At 41.4% G+C, this 22,031-nt stretch overlaps 2 protein-coding genes across 16 annotated transcripts in view; both read right to left on the bottom strand.

The window, feature by feature from the left end:
* Positions 1–12,714, bottom strand: part of Zfand4 (zinc finger AN1-type containing 4) — a 67,738-nt gene extending 55,024 nt beyond the window's left edge. For 6 of the 12 annotated variants that reach the window (XR_013112576.1, XR_013112575.1, XM_034511210.2 and 3 more), the window contains exons 1-2: positions 12,574–12,713; positions 5,604–5,903 (exon numbers count right to left, since the gene is read on the bottom strand). Coding sequence is in view for 8 of the 12 variants with exons in the window: in XM_034511210.2 (XP_034367101.1) it covers positions 5,604–5,865 (262 nt within the window). In the remaining 4 variants the exon portion in view is untranslated. The other 6 variants (XR_013112577.1, XM_076940338.1, XM_076940344.1 and 3 more) reach the window with 4 other exon arrangements.
* A 1,558-nt stretch (positions 12,715–14,272) lies between these two features.
* Washc2c (WASH complex subunit 2C) overlaps positions 14,273–22,031 on the bottom strand; it is a 51,413-nt gene continuing 43,654 nt past the window's right edge. For 2 of the 4 annotated variants that reach the window (XM_034511526.2, XM_076940334.1), the window contains exons 26-31: positions 21,370–21,489; positions 20,430–20,492; positions 19,870–20,082; positions 17,440–18,054; positions 16,269–16,446; positions 14,273–14,606 (exon numbers count right to left, since the gene is read on the bottom strand). In XM_034511526.2, coding sequence (XP_034367417.1) covers positions 14,467–14,606; positions 16,269–16,446; positions 17,440–18,054; positions 19,870–20,082; positions 20,430–20,492; positions 21,370–21,489 — 1,329 coding nt within the window. In that variant the 3' untranslated portion in view covers positions 14,273–14,466. The remainder of the gene's footprint in view (positions 14,607–16,268; positions 16,447–17,439; positions 18,055–19,869; positions 20,083–20,429; positions 20,493–21,369; positions 21,490–22,031) is intronic. The other 2 variants (XM_034511528.2, XM_076940335.1) reach the window with 2 other exon arrangements.

The following is a 22,031-nucleotide window of genomic DNA, read 5'->3' as shown; positions in this document are numbered from 1 at the left end:
CCTTTCACAGGGGTTGCCCAAGATCATCGGAAAGCACAGATATTTACATTATAATGTATAAGTGTAGCAAAATTACATTTATAAAATACCAATAAAAAAATTTATGTTGGGCATCACTACAACATGAGGAACTATATTAAAGGGCTACAACATTAGGAAGGTTGAGAACCACTAACTCAGAGGTAGACCTCATACCCAGGAGGGCAACTCAGAAACAGGACCAACACAACTGTGTCTCTTCCCTACTGCCATGAGCAAGCAGGCAGACGAAAGGCCATATAACAGCACAGAGGCAGACTGGTACATGAGCCCCACCCCTTCTAGGAGACACACAGAAGCAGGCTCAGCTGCTTCCTGGGGCCCAAACCTGCCCCAGTAGGAACTACAGAGATGGATCAACAATTCCTTCATTCCTGGACCTCCCCACACCCACAAAGACATCACAGAGCCAGGGCCAACATCCACACAACAGTCCCACAAGGCAGGACCTACATACACATCCACTCCAGCAAGACACTGCACAAAAGACCTTCCCCAACCCTTCTGTCAAAGAAGGAAAAGCATAAAGACTCTGCACTTCTCACAAAATTCTATGTCCTTCCCCTCACAAGAAACCATGTAATTCTGTAGTGAGCTTCACGTGTGTATGTAATGTATTTTGATCACATCAACCCCTTTATTCTCTCTCGGTCTCCCAGCTACTCCTCCTCCCAGCAGCTTCCCTCCTACTTCATGATTTTCTACCTGACCCACTGAATTGAATTTGGGCTGCCTACATGAGCACAGATGTAGTGTTATTTACTAGTGTATGAAAAACCCAGCAATGGCTGCAGCACTGAAAAAAAAATCATTCACTCAGCTCAATAGCCATTGACTGGCAAGAGCTTCAGGGGTGTTGTCTCATAAACACCCTCCCCCAGTCCAGTCTGGGATGCTCCATCTTATACAGGTAACCTCAGCCTTGGATTCATGAATATAACAGTCATATTGTGACCATAAGACAATCTCAGAATACTCCTCTACCTCCCCTGGGTCTTAATTCATTCTGCACTTCTCCAGTATTCCCCGGACCTTGCGGCAGTACGAGGTAGAAGTCTCATTTGGGGCTGAGTGCTCAACAGTCACTCTGAGCACTCTGACCAGTTGTGAGTCTCTGCATTAACCACTGCCCACTGCAAAAAGTTGCTCTAACTACAGATGGCAGCAGCACAGATCTATAATTATAAACATAATGTTTCTAAGGCATTTTGACATAGGTCTATTTAGCAAAATAGTGATAACAATAATTTCAAATTCTAAGGCCTACAGTAAGCTCCATAGCCATGGATTTTACGGTATCAGGCATGGACTCCCTCCTGTGGTGTGGGAGGGGCTCAAATCCAATCAGAGAGTGACTACCCCATCAGTCAGGCTGCTATTGCCCCATGGGCCATTTACTTTGCAGTTCAGTATTTCAGTGTGAAGGGCCCACATCTGGGAAAGACCATTGATCAATTTTCTCCCCCGTGACTTGCACAGCAGCTTAAAGCCCAGCGAAGAAGTTTCTAGCTTATTTACAGCTTGATTTCTCTATGTCCTGCTAACAAACTGGACGGTGTTTTCAGCAACAGAGTTCTACCATCGGGCTCTGGTGAGCAACCAAGAGTAAGAATAGTAGTCTGTATTGCTTTGGGTACCTCTGGGGACTTCCTGACCAATAACTTGTAAGGAAGAATATACATCTGGCATTGGGATTTTGGTTTAATAATCTAAGACTTCTGGGAATAGCATTAACTACCCATGCAGGATACCTCTAGGAGTTCGAACCTAATTTATTTACATCACATTTTTTTTAACTTTTAACTACCTGCCTCTTTTGGTACTAATGAAGATAAATGAAAAGATGAACTATTTTCAAAATTTCTATTACTGTGTGGAAGTTACATAATTCTATATAATTATTCCAAAATTGCAAGTGATCATACCCAATACCTGTAGATAGCCATAGCTGTGCAGTTCTTGTGAGCAATATTAAATCCTGAACCCTCTTTATTTCAAGTAATTTTATCTTGATAAGGCTACTATTAACAGGATTTTAATTCTCTTTTGATTTTCTTAAGCCTTCACATGTTTTATTAAGCAACATTTATTTACTTTCCAACAAGTGTCCCATTATTTTGCTCCAGCTGTACTGACCCAGGCAACCAAGCCAACCTGCAGGGTTTCCTATGTGAAGGACTTGCCTTATTTTTTCATAAGAGTGTATTATCAGTAATACAAATATCTTCATTTGTCCTCATCCACTGTCCTTGCACTTCCATTACTATGAATAAAAAGTCTACTATTAAGTCCAAATCTTGGCTTATAGTGCATTCTCTAATTAAAAGCAGAAAACATTGCTCCTTGGAAAATCAGTTGTACTGGTCAGTTTTTGTCAACTTGACACAAACTAGAGTCATCTGTCAAGAGAGAAACTCAATTGAGAAACTCATTCTATCAGAATAGCAGTGGCACTGAGAGAAGCCAGTGGCAAAGGTGCAGCCTCATCAGCAATGCAGGCCCCAGGACTGATGGAGTCATGGAGTGAAGTTGAGATTTAGCACCCTAAGAATCCAAGAATGATTATTAGTGAAGATGTAGCTTCAGTAGCTGTGGAGGTCACAGCATATGCGACTCTTGGAACACTACCAAGCACAGGAGCTGGTATGAGTGGAGCCAACCTGAGCCTAAGAGAGAGTTGTGTGTAGTGTGGGTTACAGAGCTGATAGAAGGGACTACCCAAGTGCGAGTGCCAGGCTGTGGACACTGAACTATTTATACTGTGGAATTTGGTTTGGTTGTGCTCTAAGTATAATTGTGCACTGGTTCTTCACTCTTAATGCAGGAAAGTATATACCTTGTTTTTTATTTTACAGGAACCCACAGCTAAGAGACTTTGGGTTTTTAATGAGATTTTGAACTTTTTCTTTCCAAGACAGGGTTTCTCTGTGTAATAGCAGCCCTGGTTGTTCCTGAACTCCTTGAGACGAGGCTGGCCTCAGATTCACAGAGACACATCTGGCTCTGCCTCCCAGGTGCTGGGATTAAGTCATTAAAGATGTGTGCAACCATGCCCAGCCAAGAATTTGGATTTTTAAATCAATGGAAATTTTGAAGACTATGGGACTTTCAAAGTTATACTACAGTTATTGTATATTGTATATATATATTGAAGTTATATTGTATATTATATTGTGATACTAACATGAGATCTCAGGGACAAAGGGGGGGAAGATTATGAACTAATGTATTTGTGTGTCAGATTGACAAGGGGTAGACTTGCTGGTTAGATTTTGCCAATTTAACACAAACCTAGACATATCTGGGATAGGGGAATCTTAATTGAGAACTGCCTCCATCAGATTGGTCTGTGAGGCACTTTCTTCTGAATTGATGTTGGAGGACCCTGCCCAATTTGGATCCTGCCATTGCTACTTAAAAGGGTATTGCCACACAAGAATAGAAATTACACAGAAGATTCAAGGCCAAGCTAGGATACATAAGACTTTGTCTCAAAAAAGAAAGAAGTTGAGAGGAGGGAAGGGAGAGGAAAGAGAACAAGAGGGGAGGGGAGGGGAGGGGAGGGAGGGAGGGGAGGGGAGGGGAGGGAGGGGAGGGGAGGGGAGGGAGGGGAGGGGAGGGGAGGGGAGGGGAGGGGAGGGGAGGGGAGGGGAGGGGAGGGGAGGGAACACTTATTTAGGTAGCAGCAATGCCAAAGCTAAGGGAAAAGGAAGCCCACTGCTCCAGACAGCCCCTTATGCTTCTTGGCACACACTTCTTTCTCAAGGCTAGCGCAGTGTTTTGCTCACCTACTGGAAGGGCTGTCCACACCTTTGTAACCACTTCTGCTCTGGTTAGTAAGCTCCAGGAAGTGAGTTAGAAAGACAAGATATATCCTTCCTCAAGGATACACACATACTACATCAGGTTCTCAGAAACATATGACACCAAATCCAGACTAAGCATTTTAACTTGATAAGGAAAATGGGCATTTTACACTTGGTAATTCATGTAATCCTGAGATCATTTGCAACAACTGTAACTGTCATTATTCCTATTTTTGAGATTAAGAAATATTAATTTGAGAGGCAGCAAGATGTGGTTAGCATGCAGTGATAGATCAGTGGGTAAAGCCTGATGGAGTCTGCTCCCCAAGAACTACAGAGTGGAAAGAGGAAATCAAGTCCAACAGTTGTGTTCTGACCTCACAGGTGTGCTGTGACAAGCACACGCATGTGTATGTATATACACAAGATAAGTAAAACTGTGACTTTAGAAATTAATGGTATTTGCTTAGTGGATTTGCTGCTTCTGCCCCTTCCAGACCCATTTGCAGTTCCTGTCAGCTACTGCTTCCCTGTCTGCTTCAGTGCAGTCACCTCCAGGTCACCATGGTCTCCTCAGCCTATCCGCCACAGAGCCTTTCTGTCTCTCCTTCCACCAGGCATTAGTTCTGAACTCATCAAAAGTTACCCAAAGGAACAACCATTTCCTCTCCAGGACTAACTCAAGCACTGCCCCCACTCTGTCCTCCAGCCAAATCTTGCTAATTGGAGTCTTGAGAGTCTTCCCATGTTAGCTCCAATTGCCATCCAGTGAGGAAGAACAAAGGCTATCCAGAAAAGGATTAAAATTAATTTTTCATGAAGGCTGTTCTTTTGAAGTCTCCTGTAGAATGACTGTCACTGCCTTTGTTGCTTAAAAAGACAGAGGTGCATGTGCCATTATTTGGTGTGGTCCTAGTCTCATCTTAAGGGAGAGGGACAAAGGAAAAGCAAATATTCAAAACCTCAAATACCCAGAATCTTTGATCTTACACAGACCAAGCAATTCCACCCACTCTCATCCTTCTGTAATTCTGTATTTAAGTTGGCTAGAAAACAGTTCTAATTAGAATCTTCATATTACAAACAAGTTCCAGTTAACTCTCCCAGCACATATCTATTGAGTGTTATATGAAATAACTTAATTTTCTAGCCCAAACTGGACAACTATAAATGGTAATCTGAAATCTGGAAGACAAATTTTAACATTAACTTACCTATGACACCACAAACATGTGCACCACAAAAAGATATTACATGTCATCCAAAACCCTTGTTATGTTAGAGGAACTTTGAATATATGTAAATGTAACCCAAAGCTTTCTGAAAATCTCCACATGGTACAAAAGGATTTACAAAGTTGTGTAAAAAAAATGCAAGTTCCCTAAAAGGAAACAAATTATATTTCCCATTAAAATCAACTGCAAAATAGTCATAGTACAATTTATGTATCGTCCTACCTTACAAAAAAACTATTTTGAAATATTTATGCCATTAACATGATGCTGGAGATCTGAATTGAGACAATCTTGTGGAGAGAGTAAGGCAGGAAAACAGGATTACAAAGGAGGTGCTTTCTAAGCTGGAAGCTGATGAAGGCATGGTCCTATCCTATTATCCTATCATCCTAATGGTATTTGCTTCAACTTTTACATTTAAATTTTGTCCACTAAAAAGCTTATGTTTAATCTTCATATTATAGAAACAAAGACTTAAAAACTTATAAGATGCTTAATCCTCATATTGTACAAAGACTAGTACCTTCCAATCTTTGAATTTTTCCTTTCACAGAGATAACAGCTTCAAAGGGTGAAACTCTTAGTTCAAAACATGTTCCAGTCAACGTTTCGATGAAGAGTTCCATGGTGTCATAGAAAGGAAGTTTGAAATAAAATGGTCCCACGTTATCTTCATTGAAGAATGGAGGCTCTTTTCTGTTATCCATTACTTTGACTTTTCTAATTCTTCTGGAATATGTTGTATGCAACTGTATTCCAATTCTACCCAAATCAGCTTTGAACATTGGTAATATGTATCGTTGTTCATGTTTGAGTTTTGTACCTGAATAAAACAAAAATTAGCTTTTTAAAGCAAATCTGTCTGAAACTCACTCCTTCACTCAGTTTTTCTGAAAAACTCACTCACACTCATCTTCCAACCCGTCTAAGAACTAATGCAGAGAGAGACCCTGGAACACTCAGTACTAACTGGGATGTCTCCATTAAATCCTTCCCCTCAGACCTCAGGGAACCCTGTGGAAAAGGAGGGGGGAAGAGTGTAAGAGCTGGGGGATTAAGGATACCGAGGACCCTCTAGTTCAACAGAAGCAAAGCTCATGTGAACTCAGAGACTGAAGCAGCATGCACAGAGCCTGCACAGGTCGGTACCAGGCCCTCTGCACTTCCAACTCAGTGTTTTTGTGTGATTTCTGTGTGTGCAAATGAATAAGTCTCTGATTCTTGTGCCTTCTCTTGGGCTCTTTTCCCTCTGTTGGTTTGCCTTTCCCAACTTCAGTGTGATAGTTTTTGTTTTATCTTACTATATTTTATTTTGTTATATTTTTAAAAATGAATAAATGAAAACCTAGCTACTAGGGTAAAAGTTAACCACTGAACTGTCAATAGAGTTGACTGGGTACATCAACCACTCCAGGGTAGGCCTCATGTTCAGGAGTAGTTGACCAAACATAGAACATATGCCATAATTCTTTTGAATGCCCTTGTTTGGTTACAGTTTGGTGGGGGGGGGGGGTTGTTTCTTCTTTTGAGGTAGTATTTTATTTTGTTTCCTTGGTTTTGTTGTGTAAGGTTTTTGGTTCTTGAGAAAACTTAAAGTGGGTGGGTAGGGAGGGGAGAGGAGAAGGACTTGGGGAAGAAGAATATAATCAAATTACATATTTAAAAATTGTTTTAAATAATAGATAATATTCTAAATATAAGCCACATGTAGGATATAGGATTGGCAAATATGTTCTCCCATTCTGTAAGCTGGTCTTCGACTTCTTGGTAATGTATTTTCAAATTGAATTCTCAACTGAAGAAGCTCAGTCTGGCCATTTGTTATTGCAGTTAGAAATGTTGACCTAACCCAAGGCAATAAATGTACACACATTTTCCCCAAGAATTGCACAGTTTTAAATTTAGTGTTCTTTCTGAATAGAGATCCAACTTTATTCTTTTGCACAGAGAAAATCAATTATTTCTAATGTCATTTGTTGGAAAGACTATGCTAACCCCATTAAATTCATAGAATTCTTACAGAAAACTGATTATAAACATGAGGGGCCTTACTCCTGACTCATTTCACTACAACTGGCCTGTTAGTGCGTCTCCCACAGTTCTGATTACTCTAGCTTGACTAAGTTTGGGGATTAGGAAAAAGCCCCTCTTCTGATCTGTGTTTTTTGTCATACACTGTGTATTAGAATACAAGTGATTTCAATATATTGATCTTGTATACTGCCACTGCATCTACTGTATTCAAACTGCTTTTAATGGATTCTTTGGAATTGTCTACATTTAACCTTATATACAAAATAGGTATAAATAGCCTTTTCTTCCTCTCCAATATATATGCTCTTTATTTTTCATATTTAATTGCCCTTAAAACATAGAGTATAAGGTTGATTATAAGTGAGTGAACTGGAAACCTTTGCCTTTTTCTTAATTATAGGAGGAAGGAATTGAGCCTTTTACCATTAGGTATGTCAGCTGTCAGGTTTCATACATAACTTTATCCAGGTTGAAAAATTCCTGATTATTCCCACATTGCTTAGAAATTTGTTTTACTTTTAACCACAAAAAGGTACAGATTTTCTAAGATACTTTTCAGTGTCTATTTAAGTGATCACATGGTTTTTATTTGTTTATAACTAATATGGTATATTACATTGATTTTGTGTGTGTGTGTTAACTCATCCTGCATTCCTGGAACAAAATCCCATTTGTGTATATAGTACTCTTTGGATAAGTGGACAGACAGACAGACAGAGCTGGACTTGATCAGGAAATATCTCTTGAGGATCCTGTGTCTAATCCATTGTTAAGAGATTTCAAATGTTTCTTCCCCTTCTTTCTCTTCCCTCCTTCTCCTCTCCTCCCACCTTCCTTCCAACCAGTCCTTACAGTTTTATGTCATTGTTTGGTTCTTTATGTCTAGACATGTTACCCTCATAGAATAAGTTAGGAAATATTCCTTAAAGATAGGTAAACTTTTTTTTTTTTTTTTTGATGCTGGGGATCAAACCATGGACTTGTGCATGATAAGCAAACATTCAACCACTGAGCTACTTCTCCAGCCCATAGTAAAAATTTGAGTTTATTTCATTATGGGAAAAGCCTGAGAGCAGAGGAAGGATATCAGCAACCACCCTACCTAAAAGGAAGTTAACACTATTGTGAAAGTCAAAGTCAAAAGTAACTATGGGTTATACAAGAATTTCAAATGTTTCCTACCAAAAGAATATGTGGTATCACTGAGGTCACTCTACTTTTCATAAACATTTATTTTTTATTTATTTTCAAGTCAGAGTGTCATTATAGAGTCCAGACTGGCCTCATACTTATGATCCTCCTGTCTCACATTTTCCAGTGCTGGGATTATAGGTATATGCTACAATGACTGGCTAGAAATGTATTTAAAGGTGCACTTGTTTTTCAAAGATTGTGTTTGGCTAATAAATATCACTGTAAAAGCATGGCCTAGGCATCTGTAATCCAGACAATCCAAAGACACGTGCAATTCAATGTATACAAAAATAGCCCCTCTCTCAAAAGATCTTGTCTTGCAGTCCTCATCTGGTTAAAGCATACCATGATGCATCCATTCATTCGAGCCAGAATTTAGGATCTCTCACAAACACTGTGACAGTTTCAAGTGACCAATCCTGACAATGCACCTTACATCTTCTATCCTGTCAACCTCTCCATTCACTGATTGGGACTTAATTCAGGTTTTCTTTAGCTTACAACTCAGCAACTCTCACGGACGATCTGATTCCTACACTTCATTAGACTAGGCAGCCATGGATTTGTGGTTGTTTAACTTTTGGAAAGAAAGTTTCAAAGAACTGGCTAAGGGTATTATTTTAACACATTATTTAGTAGTTACTTCCCATTGCCTATGTTTAAGCAGGCAGGAAGTTCCACTTGGAATTAATTATAAGACCTCATTAGCAAGGGAAATAAATCTAAAGACATGAATTACCCTTATAAATAGGAGACTTTACTTGTTAGTGCAATTTTAAATCTACAGCAAACAGAGCAGAAATGATGAGTCTCCACATACAGCTGCTCCTTTCCTGCCTCCAGCCACCCTATACTCTGCACCAGCACAGCACATAATTAACAAGAGAGGAATAGATACAGTGCTGTCACCCAAGCCCAAAGTTTACATTAGGGTTTACTCTTGGTGGTATACATCAGACAGGTATGGGCAAATATATAAAAGCATGTATTTACCACTACAGTATCAGAGTAGTTGAGTAGTCTAAATAGTCTGTGTTGGAGCTGCTGATCCCTCACATTCTAGGCATTCTACCCCTCAAATCCTAGGCAACTTTTGATCTTTTTAGTGTTTCCATAGCTTCACCTTTTCCAGAATGTCATGCAATTTGAATCACACAATATGCAACCTTTTCAGAGTGGTCTCCCTAAGGAACACACATTTAAGGTTCTTTTGTGCCATTTCGTGACCTCATAGATTTCCTTTAAGTGCTAAACTATATTCTATTGTGTGTATGCATTAGTTTCATTTATCCATTCTCCTAAGAAATATCTTACATTCTCCATTTTCTGACAATTAGAAAACAAAACTGTATACAGATTATATTGTGGGTTTTTTTAAAACTTATTTAGGCTAGATTGCAATTCAGAGTATTTTTATTTTAGCCTTTTGTGCACATGTGTACATTGTGTGCATGGATATATTTGCACGTGGAGACCAGCAGTCAACATCAGATGACCTCCTCTCTCATTTTCCACTTTATATTATTTCTTAAAAATAATTATTTATTTTATGTATATGAGAACCCTGCTGCTCTCTTCAGACACACCAGAAGAAGGCATCAGATCTCATTACAGATGGTTGTGAGCCACCATGTGGTTGCTGAGAATTGAACTCAGGACCTCTGGAAGAGCAGTCAGTGCTCTTAACTGCTGAGCCATCTCTCCAGCCCCATTTTATATTCTTAAGGCATCACTGATCCACTCACCCAGTCAGCTTGACTGGGTAACTGGCAAGGCGAGGGTTCCTCATCCTCGCCCTTAGAGCACAGGTACACATGCTGCTGGGCCTAGCTTTCCACACAAGTTCCGGGGATCCAAGCTAAGATCCTCATGCTTGTACAGTTAGTACTGTACCTTCAACAACTGAGCCATACCATCAGCCCCATGTGTTTGTTCTTCTTTTAAAGAAATTGCCACACAACATGGAAAAGTAGTGAAATCATTCTGATTTCTTGCACCAGTGAATGAAGAGTTGCTATCACTCCAGGCTATCACATCGTTTTGCACTATAGGTGTTCTGGGTTTTGGCTTCAACTGGCAATTTCCTAATGATCTAGGATGTAAGCACAGCTATCCTTTGAGAATAGAAACTGATCCTATCATTTCTGGCTCAAGGCCCTATCGTGGCCTCCATCATCCATGCAACAATGTTCAAACTCCGTGGAAAGACTTTCCAACATACATATTTCATCTCCCAGCCCATGTTCACTCAGCTACACTTCCCCCAGCAGTACCTGTGCTCCTTCTACCTCTCGTAGCCCCTGTCTTATTGCTGTTTTGTTCTACTCAGATCAACTCCGCATGAGGCTTCCTGAGAAGCACCTTTCAAAACTCAGCTCCACGAACAGGGGCACACTTCAAGGAGAATGCCTGCTTACATTACGCAAAGCCTGGCTAATAACCAGCACAACACCTCTCCCCAAAGCCTCAGCTCCAATAGCAACTACCCCACCAAATCTTTTACACTTACTATCTTTTGCACCCATGTCATATACAATACCCATCAAAACTGGACTGCTTCTGTGTCTGCCACCTGTGCTGGTAAACTCCAAGTGTTGTAAGGGAGGGACTATGTCTATCACTCACTACAGCCATCTGCACACATTAGCGCTCATTAAAGCTGTTCAATGAAATTCAATTCAAAGCAACTCCCTTTCTCCACTAATCCTTAGATTAGACAAACTTAATAGGCAAAGAAATAAGAGTATTATCCTGTCATAGAAATGAAACAGTGGTTATACTCCAAAATGATAAACACGTATACACAGATACTTCTGCTGCTGAGGGGAGTTCTCAGAGTTCTAATATAAAACATTCTTAGGAAGCTTGAATTATGCAGATAGCTAATGCTCCTTTAAAAATGGCATTACAGGCAGAAACGTTGCTGAGAGCACAGTTGTTCTGAGTGGAGTTACACACATATGAAACAATGAGTAACAAACAACAGCAGCAACACAAGGACTGTGCTACCAGTACAATGGGTCAGAGCTGCAAGAGCACACTACTGTAACAGTGGTACTGTTTGAATTTCACTGTGAACTCTTACCTCATTCATAGTGTGAAGCTTGGTGATAAGAGTACATTTCTAGCACATATTAGGCCCTAGGCTCAATCTGCTATTTCACAATCAAAACAGCATTATAAAAAGAAAAAACAAAAAACAAAACCACACCAGCATTATAGTGAAATGCCCATAGGCAACACGCAGATTTTTTTCAAAGCACAGATCTGAAATGAGACTAGATTAAGTGACTGTAAGTGGAAGAAAATCAGCGTTGCAGTGGGTACATCATCAATGGTGCAGGAACTTCCAAATTAAGTTTGGTTCCAGTCAGTGGGATAATTTTCAATATACAAAAAGGGCCAAGAATGGTAACCATAACTGAAAACAATTGTGTTATACTTCTCAGTAAAAGAAATCAATGTAACAAGTCAAAAGAGGTTTGTGCAGGCCAGCTAAACCACAACAGAATACTATAAGGTCGAGTGAAAGCTCAAGTGGGCCAATGACCAGGTATACTAAAATTGGGTCCACCGAGGACTGCAAGAAAGCATCCTCGAAGTGGCCCGTGGTCTGCATGAATGAGCACCGGATAACCAATTGACAATGAAAACGTATAGTGATGTGAAATAGTATAAGTAAATAAAACAATGCTTAAATTGATAAGTTATCTTTAAAACTGGGAGAGAAAAATCAAAGTGAATTTCCAACATTTCTTTCATCTTTTGAAATTTCTAAAACCAATCACAAAAGCGGCAATAACTGCACTCAAGGAGTAATTTCAGTACCTTGGACTTTGTTTCCTTCCCGTCCACAGGAACTTAGTCACACGACGAGTTAGTTTTTAATTTTTTCCCTCAACATAAATATACCTACAATATGTTGCAGCCTTTTAAAAAGGTGACTCTTGTACTTTTTTACAGATGTGTGAAAAATCGAGCTATAGATTGGAATCACACTCTAGCCTAGGACCGATGCACAAGTGCGGGTGTGCTGTCCTGGGGCCAGGAGCCACAACCGGCAGAGACCACTCTCAGACCCAAAGTCGTGTCAGCAGCACCCGGAGCCACGGTGAGTCCATAGGCAGAGAAGTGCGGAGGGTGTGACCAGGCTGCAGCTGAGGCGGGCGCCCCTCTCCCGCCTGCCGGGGCCGCGAAGGCGCAGCAGGCCCTTCAGCCACCCGCCCTCCCGGCCGCGCCCCGCCCCGCCCCGCCGCGCCCCTCACCCGCTCGCCCTCCGGTGGTCGCGTCCGCCCGCTCGCTCGCTCGCCTGCCCGCAGGCCGATAGGAGTGCGTGCGCCCGAGACGCCGGCCGACGCTGGCCCGCGAAGCTCCGGCCCCGCCCTTTGTGACACCGCTCACCAATCGCTGATCAGCGCTGCCGACGCCCTCCAATCAGCCTGCAAGGGGCGGGGCCTAGCCTTCCGAGGCTGGCCGTTGCTCGGACGCCGGGGTCGCACGGGCATTCTGGAAGGTTTGTCGGTTAGAAGAAGCCCGGATGTTGACTCTATTACAGATAGCAGGACCCGTCTGGGGCAAGGCAGGAGACTGGAGACCGGCCAGTTCCTGGGAAGAGCCGGCGCCAGAGTAGAGGGCCTTGAGTGGGGGCACTTCTAAGGTTCTTTGGGGATAGCAGGGTCTTTGGCACTTGTGAAATATCCATGGCCTTTCCAGAGCCTAGGACATTTAAAATGACGTCCAGGCTAGTCACCCTTTTTTGTGCTCTACGTTCTTCTAACATTTCTGACTCAATTGTGTCAACTATAAAATGGGGACGTTCTTATGACTTGCTTATAAGGGTTGTGACTTTCTATATGCCTGTTGCATTTGAACAACTACTGAAGACTATAGTTCAAACAGGTCACACCCAGGGCTCAAATCCCAGCATCCTTTTGCTGTGCACCGAGCTGCTGAAGTGGGATATAAACTTACCGGCTTTCTGACTACACATGCCTTCCATCTAAGGTGGGCCCCTACTGCTTCATTCCCTTCACAGGTGGTTCAACTCAAGTGTTTACTAGGTGGACTGCAGCGGAGGATCATGAAACCTCTCCCTCAGTCAAGGACCCCTGGCCCTCATCAGTCTTCTCCCACCCTCTGCCCTCTGAGACTTCAGCCACTAGTCTCCACAGTTTCAACTACTCAGAACCGAGGTGGACGGATGGTATGGTGAGGCCCTGGGCTCTTGTGGGCCTCTTGCTCTTAAACTCAGCCCATGATTGGGCTTAACTTCAAACTCTATGGAGGACAGAGCCATGATGGTAACATAAACACAGAATGGGAGAATAGTGCCTGTGCTGGAAATCGTGACTACGAATACCTCACAGAATAGGTTCTGGCATTCTTTCAGATGAACTTAGAGTTTTTAGCTTCTTTAACTTTTCATTACCTCATCAAGCCATATCATCACTGTCGCAACCTACCATTTTAAAGGGCAGACTAATAAACGGGTCTATTCTCAATAATCTTGCAAGTTTAGTACTGAAGCCATTTACAAAGAAGAAAACAGGTAAGAAAGGCAAAATTTTGCCTACAATTAAACCATCCCATTTCCTGCAACTACTAAACTCTGACTTGGTAGCCTGAATCCAGCCAGATAATGTGGCCATGATGGAATGGCTGTGTTCCATAAAACTTTCTTTACAGTATCAAGACAGCAGAGGACCACAGTTCCCCTTAGAAGATAGCAGACCCATTTTTGGAATTCAGTAGAAAGCTTTTCTCATGAGCTTAGAACCATAAATGTATAACCTTTCATCTCCTTCCTCTTCGCCTGCCTAGACGGTCACAGCACTCAGACCCACCTACAGAGCAAAAATTTCAGGTCTGCTGTCTGCATTCCCTGCCCACACATGAAGCCACAAAGTGATTTCTTCTGTTAACAGGCACTTCTATGCACTCTTATTAAGTAAAAACAAACCACTGTGAAGCATTTTATTTTTTATTTGTAATTTTAAGCATAATCAAAATCAAGGCAGAAAAATATTAGCTACAACGGGTAAAAGCAGAAGTGATTGTTTCAATATTTGCCTTTAACCCAGTGAAGACAAGAGTGTAGGAGACCACATCACTAAATGAAAGACGGAACAGGAGGGTGAACTGTCAAGGCCCCGCATGCTCTACTGGCTTCCAAAGGCATTCAGGGGGTCATCAAAAATGTTGGACACTTTGTGCTCAGATCTTAGTTCAGATGCTGCCTCGACAGATTGGCTTTTGGGTTTGGATGTTTTAGCCTGGAGGCCTGAGGAGAAAATATCATCTTTAAAAAGAAAAAAAAAAAAAAAAAAGAAAGCTGTTAAGACAGGCAAGAAAGAAAATGGGAATTTGAGACACATGCACACAAACTGCCCAAGCCCAATTCTAACAACACACTATAGAACATCAATATGGAGGTCAAACCTCTCAGATTCTGGTCCTCGCTCAGTTGGTAGCACCCAACTTTTATAACGACATATGAACATCAGGTTCTTTCTGAAGCTAAGTTTCTAGCTACAAAGAAAGTGTATGTGAACCTGAATTCAGGAACAGGAGGGTGGACCAGCTCTCCACCTCAGCAAGGGCCTCACCACTGAAACTCTTTTCTACCTTCTTTTCACTCTGGATTTTAAGAAGAATGAAAATGTACAAAGGCAAATCCAATACAGGACGCACTCAGTACAGTCGATCGTAACTCATCTCAACGGTAAGAATGAAGTCTGGTTCTATTCATGTTAGTGCTCCAGACGCTAAAGCTTATCTTACCTATGCTGCTTACCAAGTAATTATATTGGTAGGATTCTACTGCATCAAAATCATCCTGTGTATGTAAAGACATACATACATAGTGATAAAGACCATGGCATTATCTAAAACTAGAAACAATCTAGATTGTCAATATAATAATGGCTAACACAAAGCAGTATTACTCAAAACATCAAAAAACAAAAACCCAAAGATTTCCATATACAGACATGGAAAACTATTTAAAATGTGACTAGAAGTAGAACAGGTATACCTGTTCACTATTACTACTATGTAAATGTACAAGCTTAAAGGATGTACAACAAACCATTAATACTGGTTAGCTTTAAAGCATTAATCCTTAATCCCTCCACTTAACGAAATTTTCTAAGTTGTATGACTGCTACCATAAGCATGTATTACAATTTAATAATGAAAAAGTCATGCCTGTAACCCCAGCTAAGATCAAGAGTTACAGTCTCAGCCAGGGCTACAGCAAGATCCTGTGTCAAAAATGAACAAAGGAAATAAGCAACCCAAGTCTCTTCTACACTCTATGCTGTAAGACAGACACACAAGGATGGAGTACAGGGTCTGTCAGGGAGATAGACTCAGCGTAGCTCTGTAACTCAAGGCCCAGGCCTGGAGGGACAAAGAAAGGATATATATTTTGGGCTTTAGTCTGGGTCAGCCAACACAGGTTGTATCAGGAGTCCAACATTTATAGCTCAGCATCTGGCTGGCTTGTTAGCTGAGGAGTGGTTGCAGCGGCTTCAGAAATACAAAGGAACTCAGGGAGCTGCCGAGTCTCACCTGTGACTTCACTGCACAGCCCTGCTCTTTTGGAATGACCCTCCAGTCTCTAGGCTGCTGTCCCTCATTCTCCAGCTAGAATCCTGACTCAGCCAGCTTCATGGCCTGCTGATAGCATGTGAAAGAAGTTTCTGATGGACTCTCCTTTCAAATCATCAGTGTTGTCAGCAGTTAATTTCTACTCAGGTCAAATGCTGAACACCATCTTAGGCCTTGCTATTCAGCATAGCATACAGCTGCCACATGAGAATGACTAGTCCACTTACATAGCACGTTCTTAGACTAACAAAGCAAAGAGAACGTACTGGAGAACTAAGTGCGGAAAGGGCCACCATGAACAGGAAAAGTCAGCCCTTGAGCAGTGGCGTGATCCTAGATAAACACTCACCTGTATCATCGTCAAACATGGACTTGGCTGCAACTTTCTTTTTGGGCTTTTCTTTGAGTTTTACAGTTAAGTCAGCGAAGATATCAATATTATCATCAAATAAGTTGGGTTCCAAAGGTCTCTCCTTCTCCCTTTTTTTTGGAAAAGGTTTAATTGCTTCCGTAGCAAATATATCATCCTAGTTAAGTCCAAAAACATTTCTTTGTAAATAAAAGCATTTTAAAAACTAAAATAGTTCAATAATTTATAGAAATGCACTGTTGCACAGTCTCCTCTGAAGACTGGAAGACACTGCCCACGTGTCTACACAACTCACCCTCATCATCACAAATGCCAGCTCTGCAGTGAGGTCCTGAGGGCGGCCTGGAGAACAACGGCTCACTACACCCCGTCACTCTGCCCCACATAGTTTTCATCATGGCATTTCATGCCGTCTGAGATCACCTTAATTACCTGCTGCTTGGTTTGGATCTCAGTCCTTGAGATCTCAGGACAGAACACATGCCCTAGCTATCCTGCTAGCCCCGGGGCCACTGTGTTCTATAAACATCTGCTAAACAACTGCTACAAAAGCCTTAGTGTCAAAACTCTGCTAAACAGAGTCCCAACCTGAAGCAGAGTTTAAACACACAGCTGTGCTGATAGAGGTCATACATGTCACAGAATGACATGCCAACAAAGCTGACCACAGCACCATTCTAAAAACTCTTTAAAATAGTAAACAAAAATAATTAAAATCATGTATACTACTATACTATATACTATATACTATATATACTATATACTATATACATACTATATACTATATATATACACACACATTATATATATACTATATATACTATATACTATATAAAGAGACCCAGGGCTTATGCTGTGGTTCCATACAGCATCTGCCTAACATACTGGGTTTTGATCTCTATCCCCAGTACTATACAATAACATTTTTAAAATAATAATTCAACACTTATAATAGATTAAAGGCAGCAAGAACTACCCCTGAGTGAAACAAACCACTTCAAGTAAATTTTAGGGTTATTTAACAAAGAGATCTAATTGTGGGTTAATAAGTAGATAGCAGACATGCACAAAACACAAAGCATAATCTATAGTTCAAGAAGCCAATCAGCTACTTTCCTTAAAGGCTCAAACATGAAATAATTTGTGTTACCTCAAAGATGTCTTGAGTTTTTGACACAATGTCCTGATGGCTGTCAGATTTCCTCTCATTCTTTTTGCCTTTCTGATCTGCAAAGAGATCCTCCTCATCTTCAAGGAGTGGGAAAGGGTTTCTTTTCTTTGTTGGTCTTGGTTTAACAGACTGGAAAAGATCCTCGGCACTGCTGTCCTCACTGAGATCAGGAAATACCAGGCTCTTCTCCTTATACCCTCCTGACAAGTGGGCCGGGGTCTCCCCTGCCTTGACGCTTGTTCCCTCCATGGACTGTGATCCTATGCTCTTGGGAAAAATGTCCCCAGAATCAAACAGGTCAGCCTCATTTCCAGTGTGAGGCAGGGACTTTACAAAGAAGCTTCTGTCCACTGTAGATAAAACAGGACCACCTTCCCAAGGTGGGGCTATGGATTTCTCAGATATGGTCTCTCCACTGGCCATCCTGGGCTGCAGAAGAGGTTGATGGCCATTTGGTAAGACAGGACTACTGCTCAACTGTACAACGGGTCCTCTATCAACAGTCACATCCTCAGCCTCACTGGACTCCTGGGCAGCCAGGCGCCGAGCAGCACGGGTCTGTGGTCTCCGCTTTCCTCTCACTTTAACACGACTCTGCAATGGCAAATACACACACATACCATGATCTGATGGAAATGTGTTCAAGGATAATAGCAAAGACTCTAATTCAAAATACCATAATTCTATTTGGTTTATTTCAATTAGGATATCACCTAAAGCAGTGGTTCTCAACCTTCCTAATGCTATAATCCTTTAATACAATTCCTTATGTTATGGTGACCCAAAAGTATGAAATTATTTCATTGCTACTTCATAACTGTAGTTTTGCTACTTTTATCTCAATGTAAATAATATTCAGGATTTCTGGTATGTGACCCTGAAGAAGTCACAACCCACAGATTGAGAACGACTAACCTAAAGGAAAGAAAAGGTTGTTTAATGTTCCTCAAGAAGTTAACAAGTTCTTATTACTCCAGGACTTCATCCGTTTTAACACTTTGGTAGTCTCTGTTTTCTAAGCTTTTATTAAATATATTTTAGTTCACGGGTATTGTATTCTGCCTGTACCATGTGCATGCAAAGCCTGGAGGCCATAAAAAGGCATCAGATATCCTGGAACTGAAGTTGTGAGCAACCCCGTGGGTACTGGAAATTGAACCTCAGTCCTCTGAAGGAGACAGTGGTCTCTCTCTCAACCCATTTGCGCCACCTCCTACTCCTGTTTTATAATCTTTTGTCAACAGTTTCCTATAAAAAGGCTCAATGTTGCTGGAACCTCAGCAAGCAGGTGTGCTGGTGTTCTGTGACTCAAAACACATGTCACAAACCTGGCACCTCCTCAGCCCTTAATTCCAAGTCAGGTACCTTACAAAAAAAAAAAAAAAAACTGAGAGGGATTCTAGCACCAACTTTATCAGGATCTAAGAGCAAGGAGAGATGAAACAATAGAGAAGCAACTGATGGCGCTGTTCTCTTCCATTCAACAAACACCAATTCAACTATTAGACACTGTACGTAAACTGTGGGTAGAATGTGGGGACATTCCTCAAAAGATGAATTTCTTAGTAATCAGAATTTAATATTTCTGATAATTTCTAAAATATAAAATCATGTTTTTGGACTACATACTTAACTATGTAATTTTAGGAGGCTTTGAGTGGTAAGGGTGGGAACCTGAGTTGGGGGTAGAAATAACCAAGATACATTATATGCAGTACATGAGCTTGTCAAAGAATAAATAAAAAATAATCTTTTTTAAAAACCCACAAGTTTAGGAAGTAGCTAATTTAAGCTCGAAAGCTAACAAAAATAATAGGTTGGTTTTTTTTTTAATATAGAGAAAATGGATCTGAAACAATAAAAATAATTTATCATCCAGGGACAGGTCACCCTGGGTCCTGCTGCTTACTTGAACATCTGTTAAGACTCCAAAGAGAAGGGAGATTGGATAGAAAAGAGAAAACTCACTAACATAGGAAGAAAACTTCCAGGAGTTTATTCGGAGTCCACAGAGGACACCCTTTGCAACAGCTTTCCTTTTCCTAAGTGGGTAGGAACTGCCTGGGATCCCAGAGAAGGGGGCCCGAGTGACAGTAAGCAGGGAAAACCACGGAAGTGAGGTGTGTGTGGTGCTCTAGAGCATTCTGAGAGAGGCACCAGGGCCAACAGACAGCAATGGGATAGAACATGGAATAGGAACAGGAGGCCTGGTAACTGAAATATTTAATAATCAGAGGGAAAATTAGAACAGAAGTGGGCAACGGGAAATGAGGAGCACAATTAAGAAACTGGAGAGAGGTCAAAGAGAGAAAGATGAGCTGCATCCTGCAGGGAGACGGAAAGTTGCACTACATCAGCTGTGCGGACTGGTCTGGTTAAAAGAAAAACACACAAAAGCCAGTTCGTCACCTTGTTTGCACTGTGTAAGGTGTCTGCCTGGGCTGGAAGGTCGAAACTCACACCAGCCTCCTCACTCCCAGGGAGAGGGGGCACATGTTCCAGGACGTGGCTCCTTCCAGGTTCAGATGACGGAAAAGCTAATTCGGATGAAACAGGCTTTGTTCCTGGGATCTGCAGAGCCACTGTAGGCAGCAAAGCTGCTGGGTTAATTGCTAAATTTGCCTAAAGAAGAAAAATGGAACTCAGTATTTGTTCTTAAACACAGGAGCAGATTACCATTTCTGTGACACACGATATCTGTGTTGCACACAGTGTAGAATACAAGAGAATATGAATGCAGAAAAATCACCTGATCCAGGCTCAGTGGGGCACATACTTGTGCCCATCACTGGGATCAAAAGACATTAAAGAGCAGCACATAAGAAGCAACAACTAGGCAAGGGTGGAGGGTATGGTGTTGGCAGGGGAAGAGATGAGAGAATGCTTGGTAGCAGCTGAAAAAACTGAAAATCCACAATTTTATAGGTGCCACAGGCAGGCAATGAAGACTCCAGATCCAAAATAATTACTTGTATTTTCCCGATGCGACTGGATGGCTCTCTGCTTTTAAATGGAGTGAGACCTGAAGAATCCTGTGTGAAATTAAATTCAGTTAAAAATCCATTGAGGAAACAGGCAACAAACTGTCTCTTGGGTTACATTCACACCAGTAAGTGAATCTGACCCGGCAAAGCTGTCCCTGTCTGGAGCACCTTAGCTCTGCCCTGGAAGCTCACAGCAATCTGCTAGCTAGCAATACTTCACTGACGCCTCCTCCAGCATGAAGGACAGAAGGCTGCCACTTGACAGAAACATGGAGTAAAGGCAAACACTGATGATGAGTTAGAATAGAGCAGTAGCTTTGTCAGAACATAACTCAATGAGTTATCCAACATGGCAAAAAGCACATGTGCTCTCCCACAACCTGATGCCCAAGTTCTAAACACAAAGCATCTGGATTCCAGATGAGTTAAGAGATTAACCAAGTGCCTCATCTTCCCAGCACAGGCATGGAAGCTTCAGTGAAATCCCAGACACAACTGGAACTGGTCTGGCTTCCTCTGTGGAGAAGCTCCACATCATACAGAGAGGACTCCTAGAAGAGAGGTCACATACCAACTATCTTGGGGCACTTAGAAGAAACCAAGAAATCAGATGTCATTTATATTACTTAGAATATAATTCTACTCCAAGGAAGTCTGGAGGAGAAATGGAGATGCTAGTGAAAAGCAATTCTTTATCCCATCTTACATCAAATTGAAAATTGAACTTGGAATGATGATAATTACATACAGAACAGGTTTCTCGAGTCTAGAAAAGTGGGGATAAAAGAATACAGTGAAAGAGAGGGGTGTTGGTTGCTGTTTCCTCCTTAACTAGGAATTCTCGGTAACTCCAGACCTTTGCAGTGGCATTGTCTATACAGATATGCAAATAAGAGCTGGACTCCTCGTGGAAATTAGTTCTAACCTGTGCTGTTTCTGCTTTCCATGTGCTTTTTTCTTTGCTACCTTGAGTAGATTCAGAAGGTTTCTGGTTCTTTAAAGAAACAGGGTGGTCTTTTTTCAGTGTTCCTTTTTTTTCTGGAACCTTCAAAAGAAAAAAATATCAGAGTTGATCATATATCTTCAAATTTTAAATAATGAGCAAAGGAGCCTGGCCTCAGGGCTCCATTCTAAAATGAAGGCTAACCAACTCATAGGTAGCATTTCAGAAACAACATCCTAAGCACTGTGTTGTTTCCAGGGACGAGAGGCAGCTCAGTGGCAGAAGGATGGCCTGGCAAGTGTAAGGTTTTGAGGGGGAAAAAAATGAATGTAACACGGGAGTCCTTTCTGCAATTAAAAGGATAAAATTACACAATACCTAGTACAGGTGGAGAAAAATACACTCAGACTTAAAGGTTTGCAATCTGAAAGGCATAAAAATATAGGTCCTTCAATAAACTCTTCAAAAATCAAAGAAGACTGTGCCTCAATCAGAGAAGCTGGATTAGTTAGTATTAGGAACAGGAGGCACATCTTACATACATGCTGCTCTATATATGACCTGTTACTCGCTTACTCGTAAGCCTTACAGTTCTCTGGCAATTTTCTCTCTTAAAACTGGACTCCCTATACTCCCTGGGCCTG

The sequence above is a fragment of the Arvicanthis niloticus genome, chromosome 9 (assembly GCF_011762505.2).
Source record: "Arvicanthis niloticus isolate mArvNil1 chromosome 9, mArvNil1.pat.X, whole genome shotgun sequence".
In the NCBI taxonomy this organism is placed as follows: domain Eukaryota; kingdom Metazoa; phylum Chordata; class Mammalia; order Rodentia; family Muridae; genus Arvicanthis; species Arvicanthis niloticus.
This window is presented reverse-complemented; position numbering and strand designations above follow the sequence as displayed.